Raw genomic sequence first — 14,112 nt, 5'->3', positions numbered from 1 at the left:
TGAGTTCAAGGGCAGTTAGGAATAAGCAGCAATTGTTGGTCATGCCAGGAAATGATTAAATTATTGTTGATTCTTTGATAACATTAAAATTATTTGCTTTGTCAGTTTGCCTTTCGGAAATATTAGGCACCTGAATGTTTATTCAATAAAATGGAGCTGATTTCCAAGATGAGCTTTTCAGTGCTGCAATACTGCAGAGGGGAGTGGTAGTGCCTGTGCCTTTCAAATTTATGTTGATAGACTAAAGACATTTACTGACTTTATCTTGTTTATCAGGTAATCCTTTGCACAGCAGGTGACTTGATGTCCTTTGAACTGATGACATTGGTAATGACTTTTACCCTTAGACTGTATTTTTGAACAAGACAATTGTAAATAACATTTTAACATTTCTGCAGATATGCATACTGGAGGCAAAATCAAATTTCCTCTTTCCTTGGAAATTACTTGGTCCTGGAATGGAACGATTTAAATTGTGATTTAAATTGTGAATTGAAATTGTGAATTAAATTAAATTGTGAATTGAAAGCTCAACATACTGATAGCGTATTTGTAGTTTCACATGCGTCTCTGGACCCAGCTTTGAGATATGAAAAGGATTGAAAGTATGCAATAATTTTTCTGGAGAGGCTATTGGTTTAAGAGTGAAAAAGAGCCCTAAATGGGAAGTGGATCCAGAAAATACCCACTTGAAAGTCTGGAGTTTAGTTCTAATGTACTGATTACCATATGTTAAACTATCCTGAAGATGGTGAAACAATGAATTTACTGCCTTATTGATTGAAGATGTAGGTCTGAATACTGTGTCAGCAGCTGGTGATTTACAATTTAAGGTATTAAATATAACTGGAAAATGAATGTGGTTCTTTGATATAGTCACCTTGATACTACCCAGTTCTGGGAGACTGGGAGCAGTATAGTGCCTGTTCTGGGAGACTAGGATCGGAGCAGCACCTGATGTATCACATGTACAGGAGATGGAGGTACAAACTGGAGCACAAAGAGACAGAACCCAAAATAACAGGGGCACAAACTGATCTCACCTCAGTGACAGAGCCAGCTGCCCTACTGAGGAACCTACTCCCTGGGAGAAATCATGGGGGAAAAAAAGCCTACCCTGGTGGGCACCACAATTGGCAGGAACAAATTGGGTTAAAGGGCTTGTTTCCATAAGATATAGAAGCAGAATTAGGCCATTTGGCCTATCGAGTTTGCTCTACCATTTCATCATGACTGATCCAATTTTCCTCTCAGCCCTAGTGTTCTGCCTTCTCCCCATATCCCTTCATGCCATGACCAATCAAGAATCTATCAGCATCTGTCTTAAGTATACATAAAGGCTTGACCTCCACAGCTACCTGTGGGAAAGAATTCCACAGATTCACCACTCTCTGGCTAAACAAATTCCTCCTCATCTCCATTCTAAAAGGACACCCCTCTATTCTGAGGTTGCATCTTGTGGTCTTAGACTCTCCCACCATAGGAAACACCCTTTCCAATTCCACTCTCTCAAAGCCGTTCACTATTCAACAGGTTTCAATCCTGGAATCATATGCGTGAACCTCCTTTGAACCCTCTCCAGTTTCAGCATATCCTTTCTGAAATAAGTGGGGCAAACCTGCTCACAATACTCCAAGTGAGGCCTCACCAGTGTCTTATAAATTTTCAACATTATGTCCTTGCTTTTTATATTCTAGTCCTCTTGAAATGAATGCTACCATTGCATTTGCCTTTCTCACCACAGACTCAACCTGTAAATTAACCTTCAGGGAATCCTGCATAAGGACTCCCAAGTCCCTTTGCATCTCAGCTTTTTGTATTTTTTTTTCTCCATTTAGAAAATAGCCAACTCTTTCATTTCTTCTACCAAAGAAGAAGTATTCTTCTACCAAATACAGAGCTGGCAGTCTGTATTACTCAATGACTCTATGACTCCCAGTACTTGAGGCCAAAAATGGTGCTAATGTTTACAAAAGCTGTGGGCCTGCGGCTCAGGATGAATGACAGTTCACGGTGTTAGTAACTTCGAACTTCAAAACATCACTCATTTAATATGTGTGAAAAACACTGTGCAATGTGTGTCTACTTTGGAATATCTTGCCAAGGTCAAGGGGGTATAACTTTATTAGAAGAGTGTGAGAATTTGGACTGCCACACCTCTGCAGCTATCAGAGGTGGTCCTGATGGTGGTCCCACAGTTTGCCTGAATAGTTGGAAAGCAATGATCGCCATGCTTCTGTCCTCAGTATTCTGCCATGAAGAGACAAATTCTCAATCACCGATGTCAAAGAGGTGGTTGGTAGATGTTTCCTTGTGCTAGACTTAATGTAATACAACACTCCTCTTTGGCTTATCAATGTATAGACCTTGCCGTGCAGAATGAGCAGCTGACTGCCCTTCAGCAGCACTCACTCTGCTGCTGGTGACGTCCTGGGTGTTGACTTCAGATGCATCATCAATGGGGCTGGATACCTAGATAGTGGAGACAGCAGACTGGACAGCATCTCCAAACTTCTGACGATCATTGTAAACGATCCCAACCTGTATGGCATCTTCAGATACCTGCAGATGGAGCACAGTGGTAAGTCACCTGGTCAAGACCAGGTGGCTAAGGATGGTCCCACATAGACTTCCTCCAAGGTTGAAGGCATTCACTGTCAGGTCTACAGTGTCATGCTGGTGTTCTTCTCTGACCACTGCCTCCTTTGGACCTCCTATCACCTACAGGAGGACCAGAAGGTAGGCAGGGGATATGGAAGTTGAACGTAAGACTGCTGACCCAGGAAAATATCAGAGAAGTTGACAAAGACTCCACAGATTAGAGAACTATGAAACTCCTCTTTAATCTTCATTGTACTTGTAGGAAACAAAAGAGACTGTCAAGAGGTTTTTCATCATCACCAATAGTGTTCAGAAAGCTGTACAGGGTCAAAGGAAATGGTGTTATCTCCAGGTGCACTTGCAGCAACTTCCCCTTCTGCCGTTGAGGGGCAGTCTCCAAAAGCGGAAGACATGGCAGGTTTTTCTCTTCAGCTCAGAGTTCTCCAAGATAATCTTCTGATCCAGAGTCTGCTGAATGGAACAGGATGAGATGTGCACACTGTACTTATTCCAAGTTATTAACAAAGGAAGCTCTCAAGATGGCACTGATAAATGGCAAACACGAGAAAACTTGCAGACGCTGGAAATTCAAAGGAAAACACACAAAAAGTAGGAGGAGCTCAGCAGGTCAGGCAACACCTATGGAGAAGAGTAAACACTTGATATTTCAGGCCAAGATCCTTCATCAGGACTGATAAATGGTGACGTGCTTTCAAGAGCATATTGGACACACCCAAACCAAAAGTTGTAGATGAACCAGGAGATCCATAGTCTGCTGAAGGCTAGATCTGTAACATTCAAGACTAGTGATCCAGAACTATACAAGAAGTCCAGGTATGACCTATGGAAGGCTATTTTATAGTTAAAACCCCATTCTCATTGAAGTTAGAGATGAAATTGGATGCATTTCAGCTCTGGCGGGGTTTGCAGGCCGTTATTTCCTACAAGGTGGAACCTAAAATCATGAATGACTGTGATGCTTTACTCCAAGATGAGCTAAACGCTTTTTATGGTCACTTTGAAAGGGAGACTAAAATTACACGTGTGAATCTCTGCAGTGTCTGGTAACCCTGTAATCTCTGTCTTTGAGGCTGATGTTAGAACATCTTTCATGAGGGTGAACCCTTGCAAGGCATCAGGCCCTAACCATGTACCTGCTAGGGCACTGTCAGTAAGACCAAAGAATTGATTGTGGATTTCAGGAAGGGGAAGTCAGGGGATCACATCAATCCTCATTGAGGGATCAGCAGTTTCAGGTTTCTGGATGTCTGAAGATAAATTCTGGGCTGAACATATTGATGCAATTACAAAAAAGACACAACAGTGGCTAGATTTCATTAGGAGTTTGAAGAGATTTGGTATGTCGCCAAAACTTCTTACAAATTTCTATATATATACTGTGAAGAGCATTCTAACTGGTTGCTTCACCATCTGGGTACAGAAGGGCTACGGCACAGGATCAGGAAAAAAAACTGCAGCAAGGTTCAATCACAGCCAGTTCAATCATGGGCACCAGCCTCTCCAACATCAAGGATATCTTCACAATGCGATGCCTCAAAAAGATGGCATCCATCATTATGGTCTTCCATCAACCAGGATATGCCCTCTTCTCATTACTACCATCAAGAAGGAGGCACACGAGCCTGAATAGTTGTGTATATATATTTCTTGCTGTAATTTATAGTATTTCATGTTATGTATTACAAAGTACTGCTGCCAAAATGCAACACATCTCATGCATATTGCCAGTGATATTAAATCTGATTCTGATTCTCTGCAATTCTCAGCCTTAGAGATGATGACAGCCCAGTAGCATCCTTGCAGACAGCCATACTGAGGATCTGCAGTTGCTTCTGTGCCTATCCATATGACAGAAAGACCACAGAGGCCACAGCCTTCTGATATTTCCTGTCCTCTATCAGGGAGCTTTTAGATGACGGTGAGTGGGGGAGTCTGGACTAGTCATTAATCCTAGCAGAGCTAGCAGCCTCAGCCTACTCCTTAAATTTAATGACTGTCCATTACATCCATGGAACAATGGATCTACATGGACATCCACTGTGCAGTTCCAAGTAATGTGCAGGAAACAGATAGCTTTCACGTCGAGTAAGATTTAAGGCAGCATTGTCCATTCTCTGCTGTCAGTGGGCTGCACAGAACCCTTTGCAGATTCCATCAGGAAGGACCCTGATAAAAAAAGGGGCAACTATACCAGGTAATGGGGCACTTAGGTCAAATCCTCCCTGGACTTGGACGAAATCAACATTTAATGTTCATATCCATAGTCAGTCCACAGATTGCTCAGCATCTGCAGCCCTGTATTCAGAGGCCAGAGTCAATTGTAGAAAGAAGGCGACCATATTCTTTGGCAGCTGGTTCGATCAGTCCACTGTTCCCTTCACCCTGATGTCTGACTACCTGAAGGTGCTGGAGATCGGGTTTGGAGGGCCCAAGGTGTGTAAGAAGAAATTAGCTGGAGTGGACAGGCAATGTTAGGCAAAAAGACTGGGATCGTGGAACTGCACTCCCTTTCAATAACAGGTGCAGGTATTGCCCATTCCATACTCCTCCACCCTAGTAGTCCCTCAAACCATCATCTGGTTCATCTGGGGATCCACAATGGAATAGGTCTGATGAGTCACGATAACAAGTTAGTTGACAACGATAGAAAAAGAGCAGCCAGTGTCACCTCTGGAACCAACCTGGTGAACCTCCTCTGCACTGCCTCCAAAGCCAGTATATCCTTCCTCAAGTATGGAGACCAGAACTGCACACAGTACTCCAGGTGCAGCCTCACCAGTACCCTGTATAGTTGCAGCATGAACTCCCTGCTCTTGAATTCAATCCCTATGGCAATGAAGGCCAAGGTTCCATTTGCTTTCTTAATAACTTGTTGTACTTGCAAGCCAACTTTTTGTGATTCATGAACAAGCACTCCCAAGTTCCTCTGCACAACAGCATTCTGCAATCTTTCACCATTTAAATAGTAATCTGCTCTTCTATTATTCCTTCCAAAGTGGATGATCTCACATTTACCAATGTTGTATTCCATCTGCCAGACCATGGCCCACTCATTTAACCTATCTATATCTCTCTGCAGACTCTCCACATCCTCAGTACAATTTGCTTTTCCACTCAGTTTAGTGTCATCAGTAAATTTTGCTACGCTACACTCAGTCCCCTCTTCCAAATCGTCAATATAAATGGTAAACAGCTGCAAGCCCAGAACCAACCCCTGTGGCACCCCACTCACCACTAACTGTCAACCGGAGAAACACCCATTTATACCAACTGTCTGCCTTGTATTAACCAATCCACTATCCATGCCAATACACTTCCTCCGACTCCATGCATCCGTATCTTATTTATAAGTCTCTTGTGTGGCACCTTATCGAATGCCTTCTGGAAATCCAAGTATAGCATATCCACCTGTTCCCCTCTATCCACTGCACTCATTATGTCCACAAAGAACTCCAGTAAGTTTGTCAAACAGGACCTGCCCTTTCTGAATCCATGTGTGTCTGTCTAATAAAACCACTCCTTTCTAAATGTTTCGCTATTTCTTCCTTAATGACAGCTTCAAGCATTTTCCTGACTACAGATGTTAAGCTAACTGGCCTATAGTAGCCCATCTTTTGCCTACATCCTTTTTTAAAAAGTGGTGTGACATTTGCTGTCTTCCAATCTGCCAGGATCTGCCCAGAGTCTAGAGAGTTTTGGTAAATGATTGCCAATGCGTCTACTATAACCTCCACCAATTCCCTCAGCACCCTGGGATCATCCCATCAAGACCAGGGGACTTATCTACCTTCAGGCCCTCTAGTTTGCCCATCACTATCTCTTTAGTGACAGTGATTTTATCGAGGCTCTCACCTCCCATTTCGTCCATAACATCATTCTTTGGCATATTAGACGAGTCCTCCACCATGAAGACTGACACAAAATGGTCGTTCAATGCCTCAGCCATTTCCTTATCACCTAATATCAATTTCCCTTCTCATCTTCCAAGGGACCTACATTGACTTTAGCCACTTTATATATTTATAAAAACTTTTGCTATCTGTTTTTATATTTTGTGCTAATTTATTTTCATACGCTATCTTCCCTTTCCTTATTTCTTGTTTAGTTGTTCTTTGTTGCTTTTTAAAGTTTTCCCAATCCTCCAGTCTCCCACTACTCTTTGCGACTTTGTACACGAGCTTTTAATTTGATACTATCTTTTATTTCCTTAGTTATCCAAAGCTAGCTCTCCCCGCACTTACTGTCCTTACTTTTGACTGGAATATACTTTTGTTGAGCACTGTGGAAAAATTTCTTTGGAAGTATTCCACTGTTCCTCAACTGTTCTACCAAATAGCCTGTGCTCCCAATCCATATTAGCCAACTCCTCCCCCTCATCCTGTTGTAGTCTCCCTTGTTCAAGCATAATACACTAATTTTAGATCTAACGATTTCATCCTCCATCCGTATGTGAAATTCAATCATATTATGATCACTCTTTCCAAGACATCCATCAATTCTGTTGACCAGCACATTCTAAGCTGCACAAGTGTGTACTGACCAATGCACTGAAGCTTTATGCAGCCAATACAAATGTTTTGAGGGGAAAGACTGTAGTCTATGGGCTTTCTACCACTAGACAGTCAGGGGCTAAGCCCTTTATAGAAACTACCAAACACTCTAAATTTGTACCTCCCTAGGGGTCTACATGAGTGGCAGTAGTGCTCTCAACACAATGTGCAAATTGTTACCCGTGCTGAGGTGGGGTGATGGTGACCAGAGTTTACCGGAGTGATGGTTAACTAATGGCACATAGTGTACCACAGCATCTTATGAGACTGGGAAGAAACGTTGGCTTAGAATTACTGTGCATCTTCTGCTTCCTTCAGCTCTACCTGTGAAAATCACTTGCATATGCAGTTGGATAGTGGCCATTCAGCATTTAATCTCTCCGCTCTGAGTTTGGACTGGAGCCTCTAGCTGCAAAGGATGCTTGCACCAACTATATGACTTCTGCAGTGGTCAGACGCGGGATCATCTCCTTTTACAAGTGTTGTGTGAGTGATTGCTGTTGGTTAATCTCAGAAGGGCTATATAACCACTAACTGCATCCTTCTGCTCTTTTTGTGAAATGCCCCTAATCTCAACAGCATAGAAGATAAAGGGGAGATTTGATAGAGCTATTATGAGGGGTATAGGTAGGGTAAATGCAAGCAGGCTTTCTCCATTGAATTTGGGTGAGACCAGTTACACTTGCATTGACAAATTCTTCCTTCATCACTCATAAAAGATGATTCTTGCATTTATTTAGAAATTTTGGCAACCTCTACTTGTCAGACGACATTTATAGCCATTGAAGTAGTGGCCGTATGATACTTGGCAGGGAGCCTGTTGTTAATGGGCTTCTTTCTCTGTTGTGTGAATCTATGGAAACTCTGACACTATGAGCTACTTCCTATAATAGTTATTGCTGCAAATAGGAAATATGTGCAGAGTAAGATCCCACAATTAGAAATACCATAATTTCTAGTCAATCAGCTCTGCCAGAAAAAGCAGGATCTCCCAGTGGCCACCCATTTTAATTCCACTTCCTGTTCCCATTTCGATATGTCCATTCATGGCTTCCTCCACTGTCGTGATGAGGCCACACTTAGGTTGGAGGAACAGCACCTTGTATTCCGTCTGTGTAGCCTCCAACCTGATGGTGTGAACATCGATTTCTCAAACTTCCAGTAATGCCCCACCTCCTCTCCCTCACCATTTCCCATCCCCTTTTCTCTCTCTCACCTATCTCCGTGCCACCCACAGCCTCCCTCTAGTGCTTCTCCCCCACTTTCTTCCATGGTCTTCCATCTCTTTCACCAATCCACTTCCCAGCTCTTTACTTCCTCCCTCCCCCTTCAGATTTCACCTACCACCTTGTGTTCCTCCCTCCTCCCTCCCCGCCCACCTGTTAAATATACTCCTCAGCTTTTTTTTCTCTATTCCTGCCGAAGGGTCTCGGCCCGAAACATCGACTGTACTCTTTTCCTAGATGTTGCCTGGCCTGCTGAGTTCCTCCAGCATTTTCTGTGTTGCTCTAACTTCCCTCTCCAACCCTAAACCACCCCTATAAGCAAAGAAAATAATTGCCTGAACCACAACCTCAACAAAAACCACAGCTTAATACTACTTTGAATTATAAGTGGACTGAAGAAATAAAAAGTAAGAAGAGCCTGAAATGCATCCTCCTCAGAACTGAAAGTCGAATCCAGACATTGTACTGCTGAGATAATGTCAATGGGATGCAAACCCCAAACCCCTCAGAGCCAGTGTATTTGATTGACCGTCAGCAGAGTGGGACCAATAGGTAATCCCTCCATCCATTCATTTCTGGCATCACCTTTACTGCTACATTGGAACAATGTAACAATCCCTGAAAAAATACCATAAAATAGATCACCTGGTCTAAACTCAAATAAGAGAAAACCTGCAGATGCTGGAAATCTGAGCAACACACACACAAAATGCTGGAGGAACTCAGCAGGCCAGGCAGCATCTCAGAAAAGAGTATAGTCGACGTTTTGGCCCGAAATGTTGACTGCTTACTCTTTTCCTAGATGCTGCCTGGCCTGCTGAGCTCCTCCAGCATTTTGTGTGTGTTGGTCTAGTCCAAACTTCCTTGTTTGTGAGGGCTTGCTGAGTGCAAAGTTCTTACTGTTCCTAGCAATTAAACATCAAAAGTGCTTAACTGGCTGCTGGTTATTCTGTACAGATATTGAAAAGACATTTCATAAGTGAGTCTCTCTTGTTCCTTGATTCTTTTCTTCAGCTGGTAAGGGCTGCCATTAGAATTTTTCCGATTAATTTTTCAAGAATTCCTGTCCTTTAATGTCTTCTTCCATGTATACCCATTCTTTTTTTTTTAGAATTTTAAACATTTATCTCTAACACAATGTCAATTTTAATTAGGATTATAACTGCTATTCTGATTTTATTGCATTAAGCTAAGTTTGCAGGATCTATACAAGGTTATTAAAATCATTGCTTGTGTCTAAAGGTCACCCCTAAAGTTTTGATTAGAGAATTATCAATGCCCTTTTTATACAAGTTGTTTCACTAAAGTTTGGCTTGCATGAAGTAATTGATAGTCAAATGGGGCCTCACCTTGGTGAGTAATAAAGGTGCATTCTGAAAACTTGGCAGAATTTGTTGATGTCAAATAACGTGCAACTTCTGAAACAGAATCACATCATTCAGAATATTTTTGACTTCCGCCTCACTCAAAGTTTACGTGTTAAATGGAGATCTGAAGAATTATTGTGTACGGCACTGGTGAGTAAAATGTCTAGAACTACATACTGTATGCACCAGATCAGTATGTACTGTATCAGGATGAATAATTCCAGCTCGGATTAACTAATGATATTGAAAAATATAAAGCAGTTATGGGAAAAGTACAAGAAGCAGAACGTGAGGGAGATAAGTGTTGAGCAAAAAGTCTGAAAGGCCTGTGAATGGAACATTGGACTTTGTTTGAAATAACTCCCTGTTTCATTAGTCTCTTGTGTGAATAAAGAAGTAGATTTTGCATTTGACTAAATCCTGAAGTGTAGAGCTAGGAATGCAATCTAGCTTAAATAATTTTTTATTAACTCAATGTACTGTAATTACCTCTTCTATAACTGAGTCTGGAACCTAACTTTTGAGACTTTTTTTTTGTGCCTGAATTTTGCTCAGAAGTGAGTCATATAAAGGAGTTGTGTGCTCAGCATCTTAGTCTGTTTTTTTAGACCAGTGTGGGATGTAGCAGTGTACGTTGATACTTTAAGAATCTCACAGGAGATAATGCAAATTTCCTCATTCTCTTGCCCCTTCTCCATGTTCTCTTGATTATTATATCCAATATGAGATTTCCTTACTGTATTAATGTATACAGTATTTATGATTAAATAATAAATGTCCTGGGAAGAGTCAGAGAACACTACAAAACAGAAACAGGCCCTTTGGCCATCTAGTCAGTGCCAAACAATTAATCTGCCTAGTCCCACCAACCTGCACCCAGACCATACCCCCCTCATCCATGTACCTATCCAAATTTCTCTTAAATGTTGAAATTGACCCCGCATCTACAACTTGCGCTGGCAGCCCGCGTCCACATTCACACCACCCTCTGAGTGAAGAGGTTTCCACCTTTCATCCTTAACCCATGATTTCTTTAGCCAGAGGGTAGTGAATCTGTGGAATTTATTACCACAAGCAGCTGTGGTCAGGTCATTGGGTGTATTTAAGGTAGAACTTGATCATTTATTTTTATTGGATATGGCACCAAAGGTTATGGGGAGAAGGCTGGGGTGTGGGGCTGAGGAGGGGAAAATGAATCAGCCATGATTGAATGGTGGAGCAGAGTTGTGGGCCAGATGGCCTAATTCTGCTCCTATGTCTTATGATCGTATGGTCTCTAGTTCTAGTCTTACCCAACCTCAGTGGAAAAAGCCTGCTTGCATTTACCCTATCTATAGCCCTCATAATTTTGAACACCTCCATCAAATCTCCCCTCAATTTTCTATGCTCTAGGGAATAAGGTCCTAATCTATTCACCCTGTCCCTATACTCAGGTCCTCAAGCCTCAGCAACAACTTTGTAAATTTTCTCAGTACTCTTTCAATCTTATTTGCATCTTTCCTGTAGGAAGGTGACCAAAATTGGGCACAACACTCCAAATTAGACTTCACCAATGCCTTATGCAATTTCAAAATGACATCCAAACTCCTGTACTCATACATTTGTAAACTTCTCACCTTAGGCTCATAATGAGTTATCTGTTACTGTGACTGCAGACTAACAGCAACATAACTCCACATTGCATGGGAATAACAATCAGGGCTATTATCAGTTAAAAACAGGTTTAGGGTGGATATGATTCGGGTAAATGCAAAAGCACAAAAGTTTGAATGTTTATTCTAAGGGAAAATAAGACAATTACTTGTTTGAATATTGACTTACCCATGCAAATTTACCATTTGCTAGGAGGAATAATTTGGCTCAAACCAGTTTAAACTTAAATTGAAATTGTATTGACAAAATATTTTAAACTATAACAAACAAAACAAAGGGTCCATCATCTACTCTATTTCTGGTAGTTTTAAAGAAAAAATCTGTGTAAACATCCAAGGAAAAAGGTATCAAAGTTTCTCCAATATCTTGTGCTAGCTGCTAGCTGAAATTTATCTGTACATTCTCTGCGAAACCCATAGTATGCATAAGGGTTTTCCAACATCTGTATCTGTCCTTCCAAATGGGGTTCTGTGAGCCCCATGTTCTTCCACCATGTTCGCTGTCTATGTTCACTTCCTCTGTCTTTCTCCATCCTTCTCCAAACTCCTTCGATCCCACGCCCTCTGTTTAAAAAGAAAATGGCTCCCAGTTCTTTTTCCACGCTTTCTCAAGAAAATGTTCATAAGACAAATCCTATTAGCTAATTACAGAAAGCCTAACTTAATCAGCTGAATATTTATTTCAAACAGCAGAAATGAGATACTCAATGTTACTAAAGGAACAGTGCTGCCGAAGGGTTTCGGCCCAAAACGTCGACTGTACTTTTTTCCAGAGATGCTGCCTGGCCTGCCGATTTCCTCCAGCATTTTGTATTTTGTTGCTCGGATTTCCAGCATCTGAAGATGTTCTCTTGTCTGTGATTGAAACACTTTTTATATAGTTTGCATTTTGAGATCTGCGGAAAATAAAATGCCTAATAGCATAACTATATTAATAAAATAAAGCATGGTCCTTAACCAAGGCATTATACGTTGATTTATGAAGACCAATGTACCAAAATCTTTCCTTACTGTCCTATCTGTGACGGCATTTTCAAGAAATCAAGGATTTTTATTCCTATATCCTCCTTTTTCACCGCACTCCTCAGTGCCCAACTGCTCACCATGTAAGATCTACAGTAGTTGGTGCTCCCAAAGTGCAACACCTCACACATGTCTGCACTAAATTCCATTTGCCATTTTTCAGCCCATTTCACCAGCTGGCCCAGGTCCTGCTGCAAGCTCTGATAGTCTTCCTTGCTGCCTACTACATCCCCATTCGTGGTTTCATCAGCAAATTTGCTGATTCAGTTTACTACATTATCGTCCAGATCATTGACTTAAATGACAAACAGCAATGGATCCAGCACTGCTCCCTCCAGCACAACACTAGTCACAAGTCTCTAATCGGAGAGGCAATCATCTACTACCGCCTTCTGGCTTCCAAATACACCTTTGCCAGAAAACAACCTGTGTCAATCACATTTAACTGATCTGTTCTGATGCCACCAAAACTGGCCTTTCTCCAATTTAGAATCTCAACCCAAGGACCAGACCTATCCTGGTGTTTTATTCAGGTGTTCTATAAAAAAAAATTCCTAGGTCAGCATTGTGATTCATGATTGCAGAGGTGACTTGTGGTACGTGTGCTTCTTCTGATGACTTTGTGAAGTTAAATGCACTTGACTAATCATGGTTTGTTCTGCTTTCCTGTTTCAATCAAGCTGTTATCATTTAGCTCAAAGTCTTTGATAATCAGTTAAATGTGTGCTCTTGTAATGTCCTAAAAGTGTATGCTCTGATAAGGCAAAATCTGCTGTTCTAAATTATTAAAGATCAGAAGATTTTCTTGTTTGTAGTTTCACTTGGAAGCATGGAGAATGCATCTTTCACTTACCCCAATAATTTTACAGTGCATTTATCAGGCAGTACAATTAAGAAACATTGGATAAGAATGCAACTGGGCTTAGTTTTAATGCTCCCCATGAGAACCACCACAGCTTGCATGTTAACCAATCTCTATCTCATCTGTATCTCTGGTCATTGCAGGACTGACAAATACAACTGGATCCTGGCTGTCCCCATGCTCTTGCCTTCAATCTTCCGAAAACCTAAGTTCATTTGAAACTTTATAAGCCAGGCCCCATTCAGTCAGCACTTCCTGTCTAACACTGGCTTGCATGCCCGTTGTGTTTGAAGTTATGTACACTTGTATTTCTGAGTTCTTTCTTGCAGCTTCCACCCATGATAAGCATCAGCAACTACCCCAGGGACTGAATCATTTGGAACCTGCTCCATTTCTGACAGTTTTGCTCACTGCAGAGCAGACTCGATGGGCCAAATGGCCTAATTTGGCTCCTATGTTTTATGGTTTTTCTGTGCATCTTGGTGGTATCAAAGTCATACTTATAACATCTTTCATGAGCAAATTGTGATTAGCTATCACCGCAGACAGCGAGGAGGCAGGCAGAGCTGAAGCTGGTTTGGGTATGAGCCATGCTGGGTTTTTGCAAGGCACAATGTGTTCAAGCCACCAGATCCGCAGACAGATTTTGTATTGCTACCAGAGATGGAGTGAGTGATTTGGAGAGGAATCGATACGGAAGAGTTCTGATGCTCATCCACCTAACCCGGGTGTGAGGCTGAATCGCTCCAGGCACTGAGCTGACGTGGTGAGATTGAGAACAGCTTTGGGCGGGGCGGCCTAGCGTATGGG

General features: G+C 41.8%; 1 protein-coding gene across 3 annotated transcripts in view; it reads left to right on the top strand.

The window, feature by feature from the left end:
• Nucleotides 1–9,779: 9,779 nt before the first annotated feature.
• Nucleotides 9,780–14,112, top strand: part of slc2a12 (solute carrier family 2 member 12) — a 67,302-nt gene continuing 62,969 nt past the window's right edge. For all 3 annotated transcript variants that reach the window (XM_063040419.1, XM_063040418.1, XM_063040420.1), the window contains exon 1: nt 9,780–9,915. In XM_063040419.1, the coding sequence (XP_062896489.1) occupies nt 9,796–9,915 (120 nt within the window). In that variant the 5' untranslated portion in view covers nt 9,780–9,795. The remainder of the gene's footprint in view (nt 9,916–14,112) is intronic.

The sequence above is a fragment of the Mobula hypostoma genome, chromosome 2 (assembly GCF_963921235.1).
Source record: "Mobula hypostoma chromosome 2, sMobHyp1.1, whole genome shotgun sequence".
Classification (NCBI taxonomy): domain Eukaryota; kingdom Metazoa; phylum Chordata; class Chondrichthyes; order Myliobatiformes; family Myliobatidae; genus Mobula; species Mobula hypostoma.
Note: the sequence above shows the minus strand (reverse complement) of the source record. Positions and strands in the feature narration are given on the sequence as shown.